General features: G+C 36.2%; 2 protein-coding genes across 3 annotated transcripts in view; one reads left to right on the top strand and one right to left on the bottom strand.

Annotated features, from left to right (window-relative positions):
* The window catches only part of RHOBTB3 (Rho related BTB domain containing 3), a 64,031-nt gene extending 42,440 nt beyond the window's left edge, over positions 1–21,591 (bottom strand). For both annotated transcript variants that reach the window (XR_011558344.1, XM_070743007.1), the window contains exon 1: positions 21,472–21,591. The gene's annotated coding sequence lies outside the window, so the exon portion shown is untranslated. The remainder of the gene's footprint in view (positions 1–21,471) is intronic.
* LOC139162538 (carnitine O-palmitoyltransferase 2, mitochondrial-like) lies at positions 1,435–21,837 on the top strand. Its single transcript, XM_070743005.1, has 5 exons — positions 1,435–1,614; positions 7,196–7,276; positions 9,016–9,122; positions 12,032–13,330; positions 21,509–21,837. The coding sequence occupies exons 1-5, from the start codon at positions 1,439–1,441 to the stop codon at positions 21,835–21,837; spliced, it is 1,992 nt and encodes a 663-aa protein (XP_070599106.1). The 5' UTR covers positions 1,435–1,438.
* The last annotated feature ends 1,399 nt before the right edge of the window (positions 21,838–23,236 follow it).

Here is a 23,236-nt window from a genome sequence, read left to right on the forward strand (position 1 = left end):
CTTTAAATCTCTTCATTCATAATCTGATAACTCTGACATTGCAATTATTTATTGCAGAATTGTGCCCATAATTTGTTGCAGATTACCTGACTTGTATACAATGAATATTACTGATGGAAAGTTAGGGCTTTATTGGGCAAGATGTTTTCCATGAATTAGATTTTAATGGGAAAATGATTGCTAGCCTCTATCCCTCCCTCCCTCCACACCAGGAAATAATGACAGTGCCAGTCAGTGGCTTTTAACATTGACTACAAAGTAATCCCATCAGATAAATTAGAATAGAAACAATTTTTTTCCTGTGACTTTACTTAAGAAGATGAAGCATTTAAAATCTGCCTGATTATTATTAATAGTAATAATAATTCATATGTTGCCTGACTTCCGGCAACATTTTTCTTCATGGCATGAAATACTTAAGATAGAAATGAGTCACTGTCCCACTTCCATTGTTTCAAAAGGAAGAAAAATTGATTTGGAATTTTTTTTGCTATTTCCAGATACAGGATATTTCTGTGGTGTTAAGATTCATGTGTATTTAAGAAAGTAGTCTCAAAGACATTGATATCGGTAGTCTACCGAAGAGAAAAACAAACCTTATGAAATTTTATTGTTTTTTTTAAATGAATACATTTTATTTTCTTGTTATTTTTATTTTACATATAGTGTTTTAATATACACTGCTCAAAAAAATAAAGGGGACACTCAAACAATTCTAGATCTGAATGAAAGAAATATTCTCATTGAATACTTTGTTCTGTACAAAGTTGAATGTGCACAACAGCAGGTGAAATTGTCAATTAGTGTTGTTTCCTAAGTGGACAGTTTGATTTCACAGAAGTTTGATTTACTTAGAGTTATATTGTGTTGTTTAAGTGTTCCCCTTATTTTTTTGAGCAATGTATATTTTTCCATTTTTTTCTTCTTTGTTTTTTATCTTTAAACATCATAACATTTTAATTAAACTCCATCCCATACATGTTCCCCTTTAAGGGAAGAGATGGGAAGACGATGATGCTGCCTCAGTAAATGGGACGGCGACAATGTGGATTCTCAGCTATTCCCACGACACGGAGGGAAAGGAAAAACGTTCGGTGCCTCCCACGTCGGTCAGGTACCCTATAAATAATTTGGCAATAAAGCTCGGTCAGCCAGCACGTCCTCAAAAACCGCGCCCCACCATGAGGTGCAGGGGTCGAACGCAGCGGTCAGCTAGCAAGGCAGCCACCACGGCCTCCCTCGTCGCCCGCGCTATCTCCTCAGAAGCGAAAACGGCTCCTTGCGTTCTCCGGTTGCCTTGGATACCAAGCGGGACGTCTTCTTTCCTTCAGCCTTCGGCCGTTTGCCGCCATTTGTAGGAGCGCGTGCAGTCGAAGGCCAGTTGTGGCGGAGTAGCATTTCGCCTTTTCTGTTCCCTCTCCGGGCGGAGTAGCCTGCCATGCGCCGAGCGAAGCCCCCGTGGGGCGCCTCAATGCTGCGGTGGGCGGTTAGCTGCCGCCAGTACTGGAGGACCGTGGGACAGCCTGAGGGGATCGTGTCGGAGCAGGACAAGGACCATCATTTCGTGCACCGAAGCACTATTCCTACTATGCATTTCCAGCCCAGCTTGCCCAGGTTCCTCTGCCGTTCTTCACCAAGTTTAATGGAAATTGTGGGGGCTGGGGGAGTAAAGCGTACTTCGAGTACATCGAAAACACCCTTCCTTCTCTCTTTCCCGCCATTCTTGCAGTGTAGCTGGATCACTCGGTTGTAGGGGAAAGCACTTGGACGCCGCGTTTCTCACACATTCTTTGTGAATGTAACCTAAGCAGTACTATTGAAGCCGTTGGGCCTCTTTCAAAAACCATCCGATTGCCGTTTGAGGGAGCAGCTGAGCTCTGGCTTTGAGATAGCTTCATAAAGATCCCATACAAAGCCCTGTCTTTTTCTGCCCTATCATATTGTCGAAGCAAAAAATGTTCGTGTTCAGGTGTCCACTGTCCAATATTTCATAAATCCAGATACATATGGTATATTCCTCAAGGAATGTCCCCAGGCAGGGCCACCATCAGGAATTTTGGGGCCCCATACAGCCTAAGTGTCTGCCCCCCCCCGCCATTTTAAAACTATTTTAAGTCGCCAAGCCACTCCATCCCCCGGGATCATTTCCCGCTTCACGCCAAGCGAGGCGTTCCCATAGGCCGGTGTTTCCCAACCTTGGCAACTTGAAGATATCTGGACTTTAACTCCCAGAATTCCCCAGCCAGCGAATGCTGGCTGGGGAATTCTGGGAGTTGAAGTTCAGATATGTTCAAGTTGTCAAGGTTGGGAAGCACTGCCATAGGCTATTTCAGGAACTGGATTAAGCCGATTGTGTGGACTCGTCCAGGAGAAAGAAAGAAGCGGGAGTGACAAGGGAAAGAAAGATCCTCCTGGCATCGGTCAGGCGGAGCGAGGCTTATTTACGGCTCCTTGGCACTTCTCCCTTCTTGTTGACAAAAAACCATGTGCTTTCTAGCGAGGGGAGAGGGGAGGGGGATCCCACACCCGGCAGCCACCGGCGAGGAGCTGGAAAGGATGAGGGGAGAGAAAAAGCAGGGTACCAGCAGTCAGGCGGGTGTCTTGAGGGGGCACTCCCATCTGGAAGGAAGGGAAGAAAGGCGAGGGCGAGCTAGGAAGGAAGGAAGGGTAAAAGGGGCGAGCAGGAGAGGAATGGGTGAATGAATGGACGGAGGGTGGGAAGGAAGGAAGGAAAGAGGGAAGGGACAGGAACAGAGGAAGGGTGCAAAGGAAGCAAGGAAAGGTGAAAGGGGAGAGTAAGAGAGGAAGGAGTGAAAGAAGGGAGTGAGGGAGGAAGGAGAAGGAAAGCAAGAAATGGAGGGAGGGAAGGAAGGAAAGAAAGGGGGAAGGGACAGGAACAGAGGAAGGAAGCAAGGAAACTTATGAAAGGGGAGAGTAAGAGAGGAAGGACTGAAGGGAGGGAGGGAAGAAGGTAGGAAGGAGAAAGAAAAGAAATAGAGGAAGGGAAGGTAAAAGAGCAAGAAAAAGAGCAAGAAAGAAAGCAAGAAAGAGAATGAAAGAGATAAAAAGAGAGAGGGGGAATGAAAGAAATGGAAGGAGGGAAGGAAGGAGAGAAAGCAAGAGAAAGAAAGAAAGCAAGAGAAAGAAAAAAGAATGAAAGAGCAAGAGAGAAAGAGAGAAAGAAAGAAAAAGAAATGAAAGAAAGAAAGAATGAAAGAAATAAAGAGAAAAGAAAGAGAATGAAAGAGAAATACAAATAGAGAGGGGGAATGAAAGAAATGGAAGGAGGGAAGGAAGGAGAGAAAGAAAGAGAAAGAAAGAAAGCAAGATAAAAAAAAAGAATGAAAGCAAGAGAGAAAGAAAGGAAAGAAAGAAGGAAAGAAAGAAAGAGAAAATAAAGAAAGAGAATGAATGAGAAATAAAAATAGACAGGGGGAATGAAAGAAATGGAAGGAGGGAAGGAAGGAGAGGCTCACTGAGCGGATGCATGAAAAGAGGGACCTTGCCTCCCCCTCGCGCCTCGCCCTTCCCACCCGGCCGGCCGCACGCACTTACTTGCTCCAGGCGCCAGCAGCAGGAAGGCGAGCGAGTAAGCCGGCACACGCCAAAAAGAAGCCATTGGCTCCGGGCGGCGGGCGGTGTTCACGGCCCCCCCCCCAAATCCCCGGCCCAGCACCTCCGGAGGCCGAAAGGCGCTGCTCTCTTGCCCTCGCAATCCTTGGGGGACACACAAGGCCGGCGGAGAAGCCGGCCAGGCTCAGTCCTCTCCCGGCTTCCCCAGCAGCGCGGCTTGGCTTCCGGAGCGGAGGGCCAAGTCACCCCCGCGCTTTCTTCCGCGGCTGCGATCGGGGCTCCCTGCCTGTCTGCCGGCCTCCCTGCCTTCTTTCCTCGCAGGGGTGGGAAGAAGGTGCAGGCCGCGGTCAGAGAAGCTCCGCAGAGGCGAAGTTTGGCGAGGTGTCTCTGGTCCTTTTGCTTTCCTTGGCGCGCTTTTCCCCATCGCAATCTGGGTTGGGGAGTTTTTGGCGGGCGCCCCCCCCCCCATTTTCCAATTTGGCCGGGCCCGGTACGCCACTCCCAGTAGTACTGCCCTATCGGCAGCCCTGTCCCCAGGCAAGCATTTATTGGAAGGAGGAATTACTTTGCTTTTTCAGAAGCAAAATGATCTGAGAATGCCAGGTGCTGATATGTTGCCTGAGGTGATGTGTACATACCAATGCAAATAGGTTACCCGAGATAGTAGCATTGTAGTGACTAAGCAAGAAAGCCTTATTTTACCAATCCATTTCAATGTAGCCTGCTACATAGTGTATGCCTGACAGATGAAAAATGCAGTAATTTGCTTTGCTTATCACGATTTCATTGATAGGAATGGAAGTAGCAATGAATATACATTTACCCACAAAAGAGAACAAGATCTAGCAAAAAGGCTGCTGAAAATCCATGTCTGTGTGCTGAGTTGGAAAAATTACAAATATAGTTGAAAAGGAAGCTAACGTTAGCCCCAAAGCATTGCCCAGAAAAAACTCCGAAGAAATCAGCCATTAAATGGGCACAATTTCTTTTCTTCATCTCTAAACAAGAATTTACTGAGCACAGACACTGGAAAAGGAGGAGTGACAGATTTTATTTATATTTAAAAGAAGTTTTATTTGGTATAAAGTGACTTTTTAATGTCATTTGTTTTTTAAAAATGACAAAAATGACTACAAATAAACTAATAAAATGCAAAAGCAAGTTAAAGATTACTTACGGGACCACCTTCTGCTGCATAAATCCCAATGGCAGTTAAGTCCCACAGAGTTGGCCTTCTCCAGGTCCTATCAACCAGACAATGTCGTTGGGCGGGGTCTAGGGGAAGAGCCTTCTCTGTGGGGGCCCCGGCCCTCTGGAATCAGCTCCCCCCCAGAGATTCGTACTGCTCCCACCCTCCTTGTCTTCTGCAAGGGTCTTAAGACTCACCTATGTCACCAGGCCTGGGGCAATTAGATCTAGACCCCCTGACCAATAAATGTAATGCATGGTTGATTGATTAAGAGATTGGGTTTTTAGCTGTAGTTTTTAATGTATTAGATTTGTTTATAGGCTTTGTTTTTTACACTGTATCCTGTGAGCCGCCCCAAGTTTTTGGAGAAGGGCGGCATACAAATCTAATAAATAATAATAATAATAATAATAATAATAATAATAATAATAATAATAATAAAAAGGTGATACTTGATTAAACTAATATCAAGCAAAATTTAAACAGATTTTTTAAAAACCAAATACTTTGGTAAAATATTTAATCTGCTCTCATGTATTATATAGAATTAAATATCTTAAACATTTGAAATATTTCATTTTTTATATTTTCTATTAAGAACTTCCTATTTTTCCCTAAAAGTAGAATAGTCAAATTTCACCCCCAAAAGTGGAATATTCCAAGTGGGTTCAAAAATTAATTATCTGTAAGGGATCAAAATAATAATCAAATATTAGGAAAGCTTGATCTTTCTGCCTGAGGTTTTTTTTATTATAAAAAGTTGAATTTATATAGAGCATTCTTCAAATCATTAAAAGTTACTTCTGAAATATTTTTTATAAATGTTTGAAACAAAGTAATTTTGGAAGACAGTCATTTAAGAAGAACTAATCTATCAAATATGGAAATTTTTAATTTAATAGAAGAGAAGATATGTAGCTCGGAATTGAACTATGAAGTTCTTGTGCTTTCTGAGCCTTGCAGTTTGCTTGCAAGACATTTCAATACCCAAATAGGCAATATCATCAGTGTGATTAAATATAGAATTTTCTTGCTGTTATAGAGTAATAATAATAATAATTAATAATTTATTAGATTTGTATGCCGCCCCTCCGCAGACTTAGGGCGGCTCACAACAATAATAAACAGTATACAATAAACAAATCTAATATTTAAAAGAAGAATAAATATCTAAGAAATAATTAGTAGTAGTTTGCCTTGCCAGTTTTGAGGGGGGTATTTTTTTCTCCTTAGTAGTTCCTTGATTAGGGTATTGTTTTTGTTTTTCGTCACTCAACCCAGCACAACCAGCACAAGATGAAAAAGTTCTCAGAAACATCAAACACATTATTATAATTACTCAGCATAACTGATGTACACGAACCACTGTACACAAACCAACTAAATCCCTCCAAAATATCTTTAAACCAAAAGACCTAGTTGCCCAAGAAGAAAAAACAGGACATCTACATTATACAATGTTAGAACAGCCATTGTGTAAGATGAATGAGCAGACTGCATCCATGAATAACAGACGACAAATGAAAACTCTTCAGTCACAATACATGGATAGACTCAACCACAGTTTCAACTGAAAAACTGTTGGCATCTTAGATCAAACCAAATTTAAAAATGCTATTAAATCCAATTATCAGTAGACACATAGAGACAAACCATATTTACATAATATTCAAAAAAGATAAAGCTAAGAAAGAAACAAAAAGACCAGAACACAAGTCTCCAGCAGTCCACACTCAGATAAGCAGGGATTAACACCAGACAAACATCAAGTAGAAAAAATATCCTAGTCAAGGTACAATAAAAGGGGGGGGGGGGAGACACCACACCTAAAACTGGCAGGGAAGTTTTGCATCTAAACAGGGAGTAAACTACCTGCTTACTTTCACTGAATATGTTATGTTACTGATTTGGGTAATAAAATATCTGTAAGCAAACAACTGAACTCAAAGTGCAATAAGGATTCCATAGGTAATTTCATCTAAGATCTATACTATTTAAATATAAACCTGGATATTGATTTTATACTTAACATTTATTATTAAATTTTATCAAATAACAATTATTTACTGTTTCAAAGTTTTACTGGTATTGCCACACAAATGCTACAAATAAGTCTAAGTTGATTCATATTATTAAATACTGCTTCAGTTTTGGAATCATTAGTATAAAAAATCATCTACTCATCCATATGGTTATATTGAATTACTGCTACATCTAGTCTATATCTCTGTCTATCCTAGTTAGTGAAAACATCTAGAGAGATGACAGGAGGCTAGGTTAGGGTAATCATCTATGAGAGATTGCTGCCCACTCCTTGATGGAAATAATATTCTCTTTAAAAAACTTCTGTAAATGAATAACAGCTAAATTGATGGGGTGAGAAAACTGATATAAAATGTCAATTTATAATTTGTTAATGATATCCATTTTTAGGTTGCCTATTCCTAAACTGGAGGACACTATCAATAGATACTTAGCTGCTCAGAAGCCATTGTTGAATGATCAACAATACAGGTATAAGAAAAGACATTATATAATTATAATAAAAGAATAGATATAGCAATTATATATTTTTAAATATAAATAGATCAAAATACACAAAATACTCATTTCCCTCTATTTGTATCTGGCAGTCTGAATAGTGAACTCTTTGTTTTGTTACTCAATTTTCTCTTGCTAGCTATGCCTAGAGGAAGAATTATAGGGCAGTGCTGGATTGTTGTTTTACACACACCACACACCTCCCCACAAATATCCCAGATTCAGCCTTCAATATTTACTGATTTATTGAGCAAAGTTATTGCCTGGAATTCTAGATAACTGTTGATTAGACCAGTGGACTAAATCACCATATTCATACATAGTGCTAGGTCTAAATTCTAAACAATCTTGCGAGGGGACATGCGCCCATGCAAGATTTTAGGGATTTTTTTGCTTCCTGCACATGCAAAATCACACTGGGGATGCGCACACGTCCATAGCACACATGCTCACACAAGACGACTCAAGCTGTGCGCGCAGTTTGTCTCCTCACCAATCTTAGAAGCTAACTGTAGATACTGTTTCTATATTCTAGTTTTTAAGGAGAGTGGAAGACCAGTAAATCCAGTTTACAGCTTTTCTTTCTTTTTAGTTCCGTTTACTTTAGCTTCTTTGACTAATGAGGGAGAGCCAGAAAGAGTGATCAGGTAACACTCTGCACATGATCATAAGCCAAGATCCTTTGAACTATTGTTACATTGTTACATATAAAATACAGGCAGTATTAGGTAATTTTTCCATTACTGTATACCACTGTTTTTTAATGTCCTTTCAGTGAAATCTTTGGTATGGGTGCATGTACAGTATATTAATCCATAGCAGTATCATTTTGTTTGTTTGTTTTGTCAAGTACATATTGGTGGTATACAAAGATATAATAATATTTATATACATGATACTACTAAAAGAGAAACATCAGGACAGGAAACGGAAGGCATTCTGGTACACTTATGCATGCCCCTTACTGATTTCTTAAGAATTAGGAGAGGTCAACAGTAGACAGTCTAAGGCTAAAGTTTTTGGGATTAGGTTAGTCTGGTAGTGAGTTCCATGCATCAACTACTCGGTTATTAAAATCGTATTTCCTGCATTTGAGTTTAGTGCAGTTTACTTTAAGTTTGTATCTCTCGTGTGCTCGAGTGTTGGTGTGGTTAAAGCTGAAGTAGTTGTTGACAGGACTACTGTCTTCATATAGCCCAAGGTGTGTAAATATGTTTTTTTCCTTCTTCCTTAATTGTGTGTAATTCTTGGCAACTGCCTGGACAAATGGAGTTTTGTTAGCAAGGGTTTTTTAAGCAGTGGTTTGCCATTGTCTCTTTCTTAGGTCTGAGAGAGAGTGACAGGCCCAAGCTTAAGCAGCTGGCTTTGTGCCTAAGTCAAGACTACAACTCAAAGTCTCTCATGTAGCCTTTAAACATCAGTCCCCAACCTTTTTGGGAACCAGGGGACAGGTTTTGTAGAAGACAATTTTTCCAAAATCTTCTGAGGTTAGCTAGAAACACTGAAATCTCACAAAACTGGACAATTTCATGGTATAAGTTCTTCCCAAATGATTGTGCACAGCATCTGGAAAAGTTCCTGACCACTAACATATATGGAACAAGATTATTTTCTTATAATTAAGTAATAAATAATAAATGTAGTTATAATTATATCAGTTATAATATAAATGACTATTCAAGTGTTATAATGAATCTATTTGTAATTTGTAGATATACTGTAAAACTTGCTACAGAGTTTGGCAAAGGAGAGGGGAAGATCATACATCGTGATCTTCTTGAGCATGATCGGATTAATAGTAATACAAGTTACATATCAGGTTTGTTTTTAATATTCTTGATTATTCTTGACTCAGACCTAACATTATTTAAGCTTGTTTTATTTACTATTTATTTTTATTGAGCAAATATATTTTAATGACCTGGCTTTATAAGAATAGTTTCTGTTTTGAAACTTTATCCAAAACTTAAAAAGTAGGTTATACAATGGCAAGTTCATTCATGATGAAGGAAACAGGGCAATAAACAGTTTAATTGGAGTTCTATAGCCCACACTAATTTGATTGTTTACTAGAGTAATTTAAAGGTCATCTCCAAGCAAGTAATTGGAACCTTGATTGGGCTCCTTAATGGTTTAATTAATCTCCATCATCATGGGAAAGGAATCACAGAAAAAGAATGGACTATTTTTTTAATCATTATCCTACCTAACTACAGTACTAAGGAGGCAGATCCTACAGATTATCTGTGAAAAAATATTATCTTGAATGGAACATAATCACTTCTGAATTTGTTTGTTTGTTTGTTTGTTTGATTTGTATGCCGCCCCTCTCCGTAGACTCGGGGCGGCTCACAACAACAATAAAACAATATGCAACAAATCTAATAATTTAAAAATCGCTAAAAAAACCCTTATTAAAAAACAAAAACATACATACAAACATACCATGCATAAATTGTATAGGCCCGGGGGAGATGTTCAATTCCCCCATGCCTGATGGCAGAGGTGGGTTTTAAGAAGTTTACGAAAGGCAAGGAGGGTGTGGGCAATTCTAATCTCCGGGGGAGCTGATTCCAGAGGGTCGGGGCCGCCACAAAGAAGGCTCTTCCCCTGGGTCCCGCCAGACGATATTGTTTAGTCAACGGGACCTGGAGAAGGCCAACTCTTTGGGACCTAACCGGTTGCTGGAATTCGTGCGAATTGGCGATTCACTGAAATCATACATGTTTTTATATATATGCTCATGAAATTTAAGACCTTATTCAAACAGAAATATGAAATAAGATGTTATGATAAAAATATGCCTCTGTTAATGTGTTATATAAGATTTATAAACTAAGAAGAATCATGTATGAAACTTTATAGAAGTGAAAAAGATTAGAATCCCTAATTTAGACATTGTTGTTTTACAAAAGGAAATTAAAATATTTGCTGCTTACCTTATAAGAATTTCTAGGCTAATACCAGGGCTCACTGTTGTTTAGAAATCTCTTTTAATTACTTTGAGAAATTTGCAAAGCATACCATAAGTCAAATACAACGAAATGAAATGAATACAAATGAAAATGGTTAAACCATAGCAATTTTAATTAATTGGTTTTACTTGAAGTATCGCAGCAGGTAATAATACTTAACTAGCCTTTTCTGGGATCAGAAGGTAAACAGGACTGGTATGGTTAATATTTGGATGAGACTAACAGATTGTACAATAGATATCTCTATGAAATAATGTGTCCCCTTCAATTGGATGTTGGAGAAGGAAGTCATGTTTAGGATTTGTCTTTATTTTTGTATTATTTTTAATTGGTATTTTTTAATTGTGGAGAACAAATTAAGTTCAGTTAAGCTGCATTTTTGTATGTTTGGTTTGCACAATAAAATCCTATAAAATAGGTACATTGGAGTTGACAGTGAATTGCCTTGATATTATATGGAATAGCTAACCATAAATCAGCACTTGTGTGAAATGGTATATTGTCTTTCTGTCTGTATTAATTCCTGTGATTGCTTGGAATAATTCACACCGTTATCTTAACGACATTTCAGAAAAGGTTTACCATTGCCTTCTTCCTAGGGCTGAGAGACAAATGATTGGCCCAAGGTCACCCATCTGGTTTCCTGCCAAAGGCAGGCATAGAACTCAAATTCACACAATTTCTAGCCTGGTGCCTTAATCATTATATCAAACTGACTTTTTAAAAAATAATAGTTAATATGTTTATGGTTTCATTACATAGGTAGTAATAACACTTAGACTTAGGCAAACGCAAGCACAAACTGGTAGCAATGGGATTTGCAACCCATTGCTAGTACAGGCAGATGTTTCGGTAGAACAAATAACAAATTATGTTAACTTAAATGCTAGATTAAGGAAACTTGTACAGATATGATGATGTTCTATTTTTATTAAACCAATTAAAATAACAATTTTATATGGCCTTAATTTGAAATCAATCCATTTTTTACAAGATGTTTGTATACAATTAAAAATAATAATATATCAATTTAATTAAAGGTGTTTCTAATGTGGAGAGTTATTATACAATTATGTCAGAGTAATCAAGGTCATGTTAGAATCTTATTGGTTTATAAAAATAAATGAAGTGATTTAATCCAGTGAAATTAAAGGAAATAGAATGCTATATTGGCACTGATTAGAAACTATGCTATGTATATTCAGGAGATGCTGGATATATGATATATGTATAACTGATATATAACTGATATATGCCATATATCAGTTACCCAGTACAAAAAGCCAAACTAAAAGGCTCAGCAAAAAACCTAAACTTTATGTATTCATTAGATGCTTTAGCTTCTTTATTTTTGACTTCACATATCATAACTAAGAGATATTCAGAAACATATATTGGAGATGTTTTGTTTTGTTTTTAATTGTATATTAAGAAAGGCTGTACATTTTACAGAAAATTACAAACAAATGCTGCTTTTCTGATATTTAAAGAAAATGTAGAACGAAGCAGATGTGAAGGGACCTGTTTGATTTTCCGTAATACATTTATTTATTTACTTACTTACTTACTTACTTACTTACTTACTTACTTACTTACTTACTTACTTACTTACTTACCTACTTATTGGAATTGTATGCCTTTGTCTTTGTATTTGTATGTATGCATTTGTATGTATATAAACTGCAGTCTTTCAAGTTTATATATTAAGCATTTAAATGTATTTTTTTTAACTGAATTATTTTTATTTTTGTAGGACCCTGGTATGACATGTATCTTTCTTCAAGAGATTCAATTGTTTTCAACTACAACCCTTTCATTTCTTTAAATCCTGATCCTAAACCCGGATACAATAATCAAGTAATTAGAGCAACCAATCTTGTTGTTTCATCCTTAAAGTTTCTTAACACCTTGAAGAATGACATTTTACGGCCAGATATATTTTATGTAAACCGCAAATGGGGTCAAAGCAAAATGTTTAAATACTTCATCCGTGCTCTTCCATCCACTCTATCCTGGTATGGAGCATATTTAGTGAATGCTTATCCTTTAGACATGTCGCAGTATAAATCTCTCTTCAATAGTACCAGGATACCTAATTTAAGTAAGGATACCTTATTTACAAGTGAATTTGCAAGACATTTGTTGGTGATGAGAAATGGTCATCTTTATGTTTTTGAAGTATTGGATCCTTTGGGTAACATTCTACATCCATCTGAAATTCAAGCTCACTTAGCACAAATAATATTTGATGCTGATCGTTTGCCTAGATTTGAACTTTCATATCTCACAACTGAAGAAAGAAATACTTGGGCAAATGTAAGGCAGCAACTTGTGCAAAACGGTAATGCAGAAAACTTAAAGAAAATTGACAGTTCGGTCTTCTGCCTTTGTTTAGATAATGCTTCCCCACAAGATGAAATTGAACTCACTCATTGTTTTCTTCATGGATATGGCTTTAATCGCTGGTTTGACAAATCCTTTAATATGATTATCACTAGTGATGGAAATGCGGGAATACATTTTGAACACTCTTGGGGAGATGGTGTTGCAGTTCTGCGTTTCATTAATGAAGTTTATAGAGACAGTACAGAGCATCCAGCTATTGTGCCACAATCAAGTCCAGCTTTATTTGTTACATCTTCTGACAAGCTTGAATTTAATCTGAATGATTCAATAACATCTGCAATTAATGCTGCACATACGAAATTTGATGATACACTGAAAAAGTTTATTGTAAAATCACTTAGATATGAAAAATATGGGAAAGAGTATATTATGAGTAAAAACTTGAGTCCGGATGCTATGTTTCAACTTGCTTGTCAAATGGCTGTCTATCGTCAATATGGAAAATTTCTTCCTTCTTATGAAGCATGTAGTACTGCAGCTTTTAAACATGGTCGCACTGAAACAATTCGACCAACATCTGTGTACACTAAAAAGTGTGCAGATGCATTTATTGCTGAACGAGGAAAGCATAGTGTTCAAGACATGAAAAATATGATTGAAGAATGTTCAAAGTACCATAGACGATTGCAGTTGGAAGCTACACTAGGTTAGGTCTTTTCAATACTTTGTTATTTTATTTTAGCTAAGTCTTGTGATAAAGTCTAGGATTGATACTTATGTGGACTGTCAAATAACTTGTGTAATTTAACACAGAATATGAAAATAATGGAGTTTCTGTTGTGGGAGGTACTTTGTGGAAAGGATAGTATTAGAACATAGTTTAATTAGTTTTTAGTTCCAACTTTGTTATAGTTATACCTTTGGTATGAAGTTAAAAAGAAATATAGAATATAGCAACATTTTAAACTTTAATTCTTTCACTTATATCTCTCTGTATTTAAGTAACTCAAGTTATTGTGCTTCTGAGTTGAATGGGGATTTGAATCCTACTCTCCCCACCTCTAATCCAATACCACTGCTACACTATATGCTTTTTTAATTATTGGAAGAAAAATGCTATTTTTGTAAGTTTTTAAAGGATACATCTTTTTGTTTCCTTGTGGGCACTATTCAAATGGATTACTAGATATTCCCTTATTCAATTTTTTTTTCAAATTCTACCATTCTGGAATTTCCTGGTGATCCCGATCCAAACATTAACTAAATGCGACTCTCAAGATTTTTTCTATATCAGACAAGAAACTGCCATACTCTGTCATCAGAATTGAGCTTGAGTTGAGCAATATTTTGCTTTTTAGTGATGTTAACCAGTACATACAAAAAAGTAGTTCTTGTTTAGCAACTCTTTGCAGCTACAATAGCGATGAAGAAATAACTTTACAAAGTTCTTGCATTTACAACCTTCAAAGGTCTGTAAAGTAAAAGCCAAAATAAAATACTAAGTCTAGTTATGGTATTACTTAGCAACTGCTTCACTTAACAACTGAGTGATTGTTAACCTGGGACTACCAATAGCATCTATTTAAACAAGAGAATATCATCTGTCCAAATGGAGGATAATTGGGTCACAAAATATTTTGAAAGGGGGTGTGTGATTATTATTTTTTATTATATAAAAGTTGTATTAGAGAAAGACCGGGTGGTGGTGGACAGTAATAAGCAAACACTGAATTACAGTTTTAGGAAGTCACTTATAAGCACCATATAAGGTCAGTAATATCTGGATGATCCCAAATTCTCCAGAATTATATATTTATATACATTTTTTATCTTCCAAAACTTTTGTGGAATTATGGCTTGTGATTGTTATAATTACACAGGAAAAAGTTATTTACTTCAGTAATTACTACATCAATAGCAGCCCCTACTCTGTGAAACACTTTTCTTCCTGGAACCTAGCTGGTTTTCACCCTTTTAGCTTTCTGGGAAGAACCAGCTTTTCCTCAGGAGCAAAGTTGGAGCCCAAAGATTATGAGGATTGGGGATGGTAGATCAGGTAACTGGTTTTCGTTGTTTTCTTGATTTTATTTTTATTAATTTTTGTTTCATTATTCTTGTGGCCGTCCAGAGTGGTGTTTTATGAGATAAGTGGCCGTGTGTGTCTCTCTGTGTGTGTGTGTGTGTGTGTGTGTGTGTGTATTTAAAGTAAATAAATTACTATAGAAACTTTTGCAATAATTCTACCATTGAAGTTTTAAACTGTTTTAAATATTGGATTTGTACTGTTTTCTTGTTGTGAGCCGCTCCGAGTCCTCGGAGAGGGGCGGCATACAAATCTAAATAATAATAATAATAATAATAATAATAATAATAATAATAATAATAGAAACTTAACTTTTTTAGCATCTGAATTTAAATCTTGGTTTATTTGCTTTACAAGCAGGTACAGTGGTACCTCTACTTAAGAACTTAATTCATTCCATGACCAGGTTCTTAAGTAGAAAAGTTTGTAAGTAGAAGCAATTTTTCCCATAGGAATCAATGTAAAAGCAAATAATGCGTGCAAAACCGTTAGGAAAGAAATAAAAGTTTGGAATTTGGGTGGGATGAGGAAGAGGAGGAGGAGGAAGAGGAGGAGGAGGACAGTCGCTGCTGAAGGAAGAAGGTGAGGTGAGGGGAATTTTAAAAATCCAAAACATTAAGATTTTTTAAAAAAATGGGACTCTGAGGCAGCAAAGAGGAGCAGGTGCCTCCCATATACCTAGCACGAAGCTGCCTCCCATACACTGTGCCAGAGAGAGAAAACCAGGGGGAATGGCAGGAAACTAGCCATGCCTTCGTGCCACTCTCAAATTTCCTGGGAAATTTTTCTGGGCTCGGGTTCTTAAGTAGAAAATGGTTCTTAAGAAGAGGCAAAAAAACTTGAACACATGATTCTTATCTAGAAAAGTTCTTAAGTAGAGGTGTTCTTAAGTAGAGGTACCACTGTATTTCTAAGTAACATCATCTTGGAAATACAGGCTTGGATTTTAAAAATGTATTTCTTTATACTGAAGGAGAATTATTTGACAACTGCTTTTTAATCAACTGTATAGTAATTATCTTTTTCTTTATGTGGGTTCATATTAGTTAATAGGAGTAGCCATGAAAGTTCAGTATTTACTAAATACCGTACAGTTGAAGACAAATATATATAATGCAATCAAATATACTACAAAATTCAAGCTCCTAAGTGTGAATCAGAAATGTCTTCATTTTGGGGACTAATCATAAGCCATTGCTTATTGAAGTCCATTTTCACAAACTATATTTTAGTAGGATTTCAAATTTAACAAAACTAAATAATTGGAGCTGAAATATAATAAATGCCTTAGCATTTATTATATTTATTTTTTTCTTTTATTTTCTATCATGCAATAGCAGTATCTAGACATAATGCATTCTCAGCATTGTATAAACCAATCTGCACGTTACTAAATAATGTAAATGAGGTCATTCTGCTATAACATTCAATGCTAAATTTGTAAGATCCATTGGTATTTTGGCTTGGAAAAGATTTGTGACCATTTTATACATTGCATTTGACATGCAAGTTAGTAATTCACTTTTATGTAGACTTTGCTTAATAACCAGTCATTTAGTGATCGTTCAAACTTACAGTGATCGCAATTCAGGCACTTGGTAACGGGTCTACATTTCTGACCATTGTAGCTTCCCAGAATCACACAATTGCAATTTTCAACAAAGTTAATGGGGAAGTGAACAGAAAGTTGAAGTTGCAATCATATGAGGTCCTCACTTAAATGGCCCACAGTGATTCACTTAATAAGGGCAAAAGAGGACTGCTGGAACTACCATAACTAAGCAGCATGGTCATGTAACAAATGAAACAAAATGTTAAAAAGTTATGATATTATGTAGTTACTTATCAAGCACTTCTAAATTATATTAAAGCAGCCAAAATCTCTTTACAAGGCATGTCACAACTTTTGAGCATCTCTAATGTTTGGAAATTGAAAGTTGACAAATTGACACAAACTAAAATTGTAATATAACATTTTATAGCCGCATTATTTAGTTGCAGAAATTCCAGTTCCAATTACAATTGTTGAGCAAGAACTATCTCTAATTCTTAAACAATATATAAATTACTGATTAATTCATTAAACTTGAAAACCTAATTCAATATGCCTTTTTCATTTAGATGTTTTCTGTTCTGTATATATCATGTCACAATAATACTACTTCATTATTGTGGTCTCTGTGCAAAAGACATAGGTGTTCTGTGTTTACACTGAAATTCCCATCTGGAACATTCTTTAATTGAGATTTTAGCAGGAAGTGAATCCATACAGTTCATGCTCCTAGGCCAAAGGTAATAAAAATTGGTCCACCAATGCTGTCAGGGACCCCAAAGCACTCCTAATTGGGCAAACAGAACTAGAACTAAGAATCCCTCTCCCTTTTACAATTTCGGGAAATAAGGAGCAAATGGAAAGACCATCATTACTTAAATGGACTAATAAGCTGCACTGATACAAGCAATTTTTTTTCAGAGAGAAGCAAATCAAATGTTACTGCTTTTTCCTTTCTATTTTGACGTCAGCGTCAAGCCAACTGCTAGTGTCTAAGCCAAACTTTGCGAAGGAATAAAACAGGCCCAAGTACTTCAGTATTGGCTGATCCTTTTTACCAGCTTCATTTACCATTAGATCATTCCAAGGGTACAGAACCTTGCTAGAATTGAACTAGCCCTTTTGGACAAACAAATGTGCTCATCTGAATAAATCATCCAGCATAAACCTGACAATCTTTACCCTAACACAGCCATCTGTTCAAGATAACTGGCAGCTGCATTCGGGGAGCCTAATCCCCAGAACCCCATCTGTCTTATTTGTGGTACCAGCTGAATTAGATTTATTTTATAGAATCTCCATTGATTATTACTTTTGTATGTTACCTATGCTCAAAGGTCTTGGGCGCACAGACAGCTTTTCAGGCTGACAGTCTGAAATGTTTGTTCAACTGAAGCTTACATACATAGAACAACACTTTTTCCATTTAACTAAGGATTTGCAGCAAATCCAGCTTCCAAAGAAATAAAATTGAATTCCAAGCAATCAAGTATGCTAAGTTTTCTCTTGGAGAAAATACTATAGCTTCTTTTCTCTCTTATTTAGCATATCAGAAAAAGGAGCTCGGTATCATTTTATTCTCAGAGGCTTTGTAACAAAGTACTGCACATCTTGACTGCACCTCTATGTTTCTGATTGAGATCATTCAATTTTGAACCTGTACTTGGCTATCAGAGTTATCACAGGAGATTCAGAATGGACTAGAAGGCCTATTCTGCTAGGACACAGACAGTTAGTGGATTACAGTACAGAGAAGTTAAAAACATTGTTAGTGGATAGGTATAGATCCAATTAACTCTTCATCCAGTTCTCAGTTTCGCCCTTGATACTGTGTATTGAGCCACACATATTTTGGTGGCATATTGTGAGAGAAATATAGAAGCATTTGGGGTGCCCCAACATGTATCTTTTAACACAATAATTATATCAGATGACCCTCTCTTTTACTTCAGGTCCCTTCACTTTCTAAAGCCTTACAGGGTTTTACATTAGATATTTCAGTATTGACTAGAGTGATTGTAATTATCCAACAGCAGGCAGCATGCAAAGTTGTTTGTCACACTCCCCTGCCAGTCCAACAATGCCGATTGTTCTCTTGTAAGGAAAAAACAGTTCCAAACAAGCCTGTTCTACCATCTTATCTAAGATTATTTTTTTATTACTGGGTAGCAAAAAGAGAGGAACAATTAATAATACATCTTTATAGTCTCCAGATAAATTCAAGCTTTGAAATTTAGGCAAATGAGTTTATAAAACAACTTTCTCCACTTCTTGGGCATTAAAATTTACATTGATCACTGGCTTATAGCCTTTTCATCTCATTAAACAAATGAACAGGTCCAATGTGCTCAATGAAAATAGACTAGGATTCTGTTTACACAGCAAAGCCTTTCTGATTCGGTCTTTAATTTGTCATGTATATTGGCATCCAGTTGGATTTTCAGGTAATATGAAGTCTTTAGACTCATCACTAAAATAATTTTTCTTTTATCTTTCACCCATAGTATAGGTCAACATTCTCAGATATGGCTTCTGCTATTCAGTGCTTACTCAGATTCCCAGTACTGTATCAACCATATTGGTTGTATAGCATACTAGACTTTGGAAGCAAATACTGAGAAGGTTTGTGCATTGTTTTTTAAAGCAAAGTATCTGTTCTGTGGTGATGAAAGCCCCCTCTCAAATGTCATTAGTTTTCAGCCGACTATCTCCATCCTACTTCAGTGCACAAAGTTCAGTTGATAAGAAAATACCTGCAATAAAATTATTTACAATAGCTATGAATGTACACTGTGATTGCTGTTGTAGTCAAGAGAAAATGTCATTTTCTAGAAGTGGGATGAAATCCTACCCTTATTGAATTCTAAAAATCAACACGGTTATCTTTTGATGTACTTCGCCAAAATGCTTGCAGATTCTAGCAACAAAAGGATACTGGCTTTTCTTTCTTTCTCTATTGAATTTATTTCAGGGTCTCTATCTTCAACTCCTGCAGTTGCATATTCTCTTAATTTTGAATATGGGAAATTGCATGATCCCTGTGTTTGTTATCTTCACATGGGAGTCTTCCACGAACAAGATTTCTTGAAAGGATATGATGGAATTTCTTGTAAACATATTATGACTTTTTGAACACTACATTTCAGAAACAGCCTTCTCTTTCATCTTATGTCTCCCTGACAGCCTGACAGTCAGTGTCATAATGCAATCTTTCCATCATGTATTCCTAACTCACAAGGAAGCCATTCAGCCATTGGCCACCATAAATCTATATCTCCTTAAATTAGGTTTATTTGTAATGGTTATGTTAGCTTACTCATATATTATAGCAGATTCCCTCCATTTCTGTAATTACATCTTGATCAGATACTACAATGGACTGATTTACCCCCACCCAAAAGGTTAGTTGGAATAAGCTATTAATACACTTTTATTGTAATCTTCTCTCCATCCCAAGAGCATTCTTCTTTCACAGGATGTGCAGTGATCTATGACATTCTGTTTAGGCAACATCAAGGAATTCCATTCTTTTTTGTCTTTAAAATTTTCTTTACAATATTACGCAGTCTGGTATAAACCACCATCGCTTTATATTATTGGTTGCCTTATTCCATCTGATGCTTCTCTAAGGTATGATGCCAACATCATTTTATAGAGTTCTTTTTTGTGGAATTTAGTTGGACCTCTAAAAAGAAATTATTTCGTCCAACCAGTTAACATTTGTAAGATGCTACCAAGTTGACTTTTGGCAAGACTAAATGCCAGTTGTAGCAGAGCAGAGTTATCCTCTGTACTTTCTTAACTGTAGCACTGGACCCACAGCCTTCAAGATTCTCTTACTTATTATCCGTATATGTGGTTCCCAGAGACCATAATGAAGAATAGATTGCTTAACTATAACTATAGCTCTTTGTCTTGTCATCCATGCTGCAATTTACTGAGCCACAATTTTCCTTGCTATAGGTGCCTGCCTTGGTAGGTATTCCTGATTTCTGAACTGAAATGACAGTCTCTTGAGAACTGAGGGAAATGCAGGCGTTTCTTCTAGGAGCATGCACAGTAGGGATACACTTTCTGCCAGAAATCCCACCTACAGAAGATTTCTGGTTGAGCTTGGTACAGGCACAGACACCATTTATTTGTTGGACAGATGATCACTCAAACAACCATAGTTACAGGTAAGCAGTTAAAATTCATGTCACCATTCGTTTTTATAGATGATTTTTGAATGTTTGGTGAAAAATGGACAAAAAGATATATTCATAAGTATCCTGTATTCTTTCTGCCAAAATTCACACCACTGTTTGTGTGTGTGTGTATGTGTATGTGCCACTGCTAATTAGGATCCCATGAAAAATTCTGAAGTTTTCAGATAGTTTTTATTGTCCTTTATGAAATAGCTATTTGATATTTTAAATAATACGAAAATAATGTATAACAGGGAAGACGAAAAGGTAAATAGGGAACAAAATGAGGAAAATGTTTGGGAGAAAAACAGATAAAATAATAACATAAAATACTAAAAGCCGAACGCAGAGTCACTGTACTGATAATTCAGTGCTTAACTGCAATTTATTGTATAAGCCACAAATATTTGGATTTATATACCACAGATTAAATCATACCCCAAATTATATAAAATCCAATGGCTGGATTCATGCAACAACTTAAGCAAAAGCATACATATTAATTCTTGTCTTAGTGCACTGTAAAACTATTCAGTCACTTTTTGGGCAGTTATAGTATTTAAAAATATAATATTTATATTTTAACATGATAAAGTAAAGAACAAACTTCCAGTAGACATGGTTGGTAAATCCACAGTAATCAAATTTAAACATGCCTGGGATAAACATACTGTATATCCATCCTAAGATAAATACAGGAAATAGTATAAAGGCAGACTAGATGGACCATGAGGTCTTTTTCTGCCATCAATCTTCTATGTTTCTAAAGTAGGAGGAGCTGTTTTCTTGCACAGCTACTAGAAATCAAAAATTATATAAAGAAGCAAACAATCAAATTCCACAGTCAACCAAACACAAAGCACTCTGAATTCCAAGATATCCGGAACAAGAAATGTTGATTCTGTCCAGAGTTTTTTTTGGTATTAATGAGTCTTCAGAGTGAATATATATGGTTAGATGGTGCTTGATTTCATCATGTTCTGCACATACCTGTAACGTGTTCATAGTATAAATATCCTACTCACTCTTTATATTGAATGAATCTGCCTCTTTTTTATTCAGGTCAAGGATTTGATCGACACTTATTTGCTTTGAAGTACCTTGTCCAGTGCAGAGGTGGAACTATTCCTGATATTTATAACGATCCAGCCTATAAAAACATAAACCACATTAACATTTCAACCAGTACACTAAGCACTCCAGCAGTTAATCATGGTGGATTTGGACCAGTAGTGCCAGATGGTTTTGGGATTGGATATAATATGTTTAATAACTGGATAGGATGCATCGTTACTAGCTATCTGGAACATGAATTAGATGAACATCTGAAATGTCTCCAGTGCACATTAGATGATATGTTTGAAGTCTTAGAAGAAGGAGAACTTAAATAGTATTAACTATTTACTACATAATATTTCAAAAACAGCTGATATTTAAATAATGCATATATTACTATGAAGGGTAATAGTAGATTAAGTAGCACAACTAAGCTGTTCAAAATGTACAGTTTAAATCTTGAAGCAGTTTTAATGACATAATAATACTTTGTTCTCCATTATATTCTCTTTTTAAAAAAAATTAAAAATATACAAATATTTTTAATTATTTTTTATTGATTTTTCTGGAGTTCTACATGCTAATAAATAAATATTTGCTAAAGAGTATAAAATATTAAAATTCCAAAAACCAGAAAAATAAACTGCTTTTTAAATTATTTATTACATGTATTTTATTTGATATGGGATTTTAAAAATTAGAATGTTACAGTGGTATTTCATGACATGGAAAGTTGTGCAAATATGTTTTGTCATGTGAAAAGAAATATTATTAAAATAAAGTGATTTTTCTCTTTTATATTTTGCTTCCTGAAATTACTTCATCTAAATTAGACTAATAAGATACAGTATTGGTGTATTGTATAATGCAGTGTGCTATACCTGCTATAATGAGTATTGTTATTTTTGTAACATTGAGAATCTCCATAGATATTGCTTTTTTTTATTTGATCTACATATCTAAGATATGTAATGTATATGTCTGAATCATGAGAGCTTTTCAACTATATATTTCTCTGAAAATGACATGTATTTCAAACTTATTACAATATTATTAGTTATTAACATCTGTAGTTATGAAAACATTTGAAAGGCTAGTGATGTCCCACTTGAAAACCATCACGGATCCACTGTTAGATCCCCTGCAATTTGCATACTGAGCAAATAGATTGACAGATGATACTATTAATATGGCTCTGTACTACATCCTACAGCATCTTGAATCTCAAAAAACCTATGCTAGGGTTCACCTCTAGACTTTAGTTCAGCATTCAAAACCATCATACCGGACATGCACTTATAAGTGGATTACAAGCTTCCTAACAAACAGGAAGCAGCAGGTGAAGCTAGGTAAAATCACATCAGATACCTGTACAATTAACACACACACACACACGGCTTTGTACTCTCACTATTTCTATACACCAATGACTGCATCTCAAACGATCCATCTGTTAAACTACTGAAGTTTGCAGATGATACAACAGTGATTGGCATCATTCAAGAAAACAATGAAATCGCATACAGACGGGAGGTTGAACAACTAGGTTTGTGGTGCGACCGGAACAATCTGGAACTGAATACACTCAAAACCATAGAAATGGTGGTAGACTTTAGGAGAAACCCTACCACCCTACAACACAGTATCAACGTAGAGACCTTCAAATTTCTAGGTTCTATCATATCTCAAGACCTAAAATGGTCACCTAACATCAATAACGTCATCAAAAATAGC

This window comes from Erythrolamprus reginae, chromosome 2, assembly GCF_031021105.1.
Source record: "Erythrolamprus reginae isolate rEryReg1 chromosome 2, rEryReg1.hap1, whole genome shotgun sequence".
NCBI classification, from domain to species: Eukaryota; Metazoa; Chordata; class Lepidosauria; order Squamata; family Dipsadidae; genus Erythrolamprus; species Erythrolamprus reginae.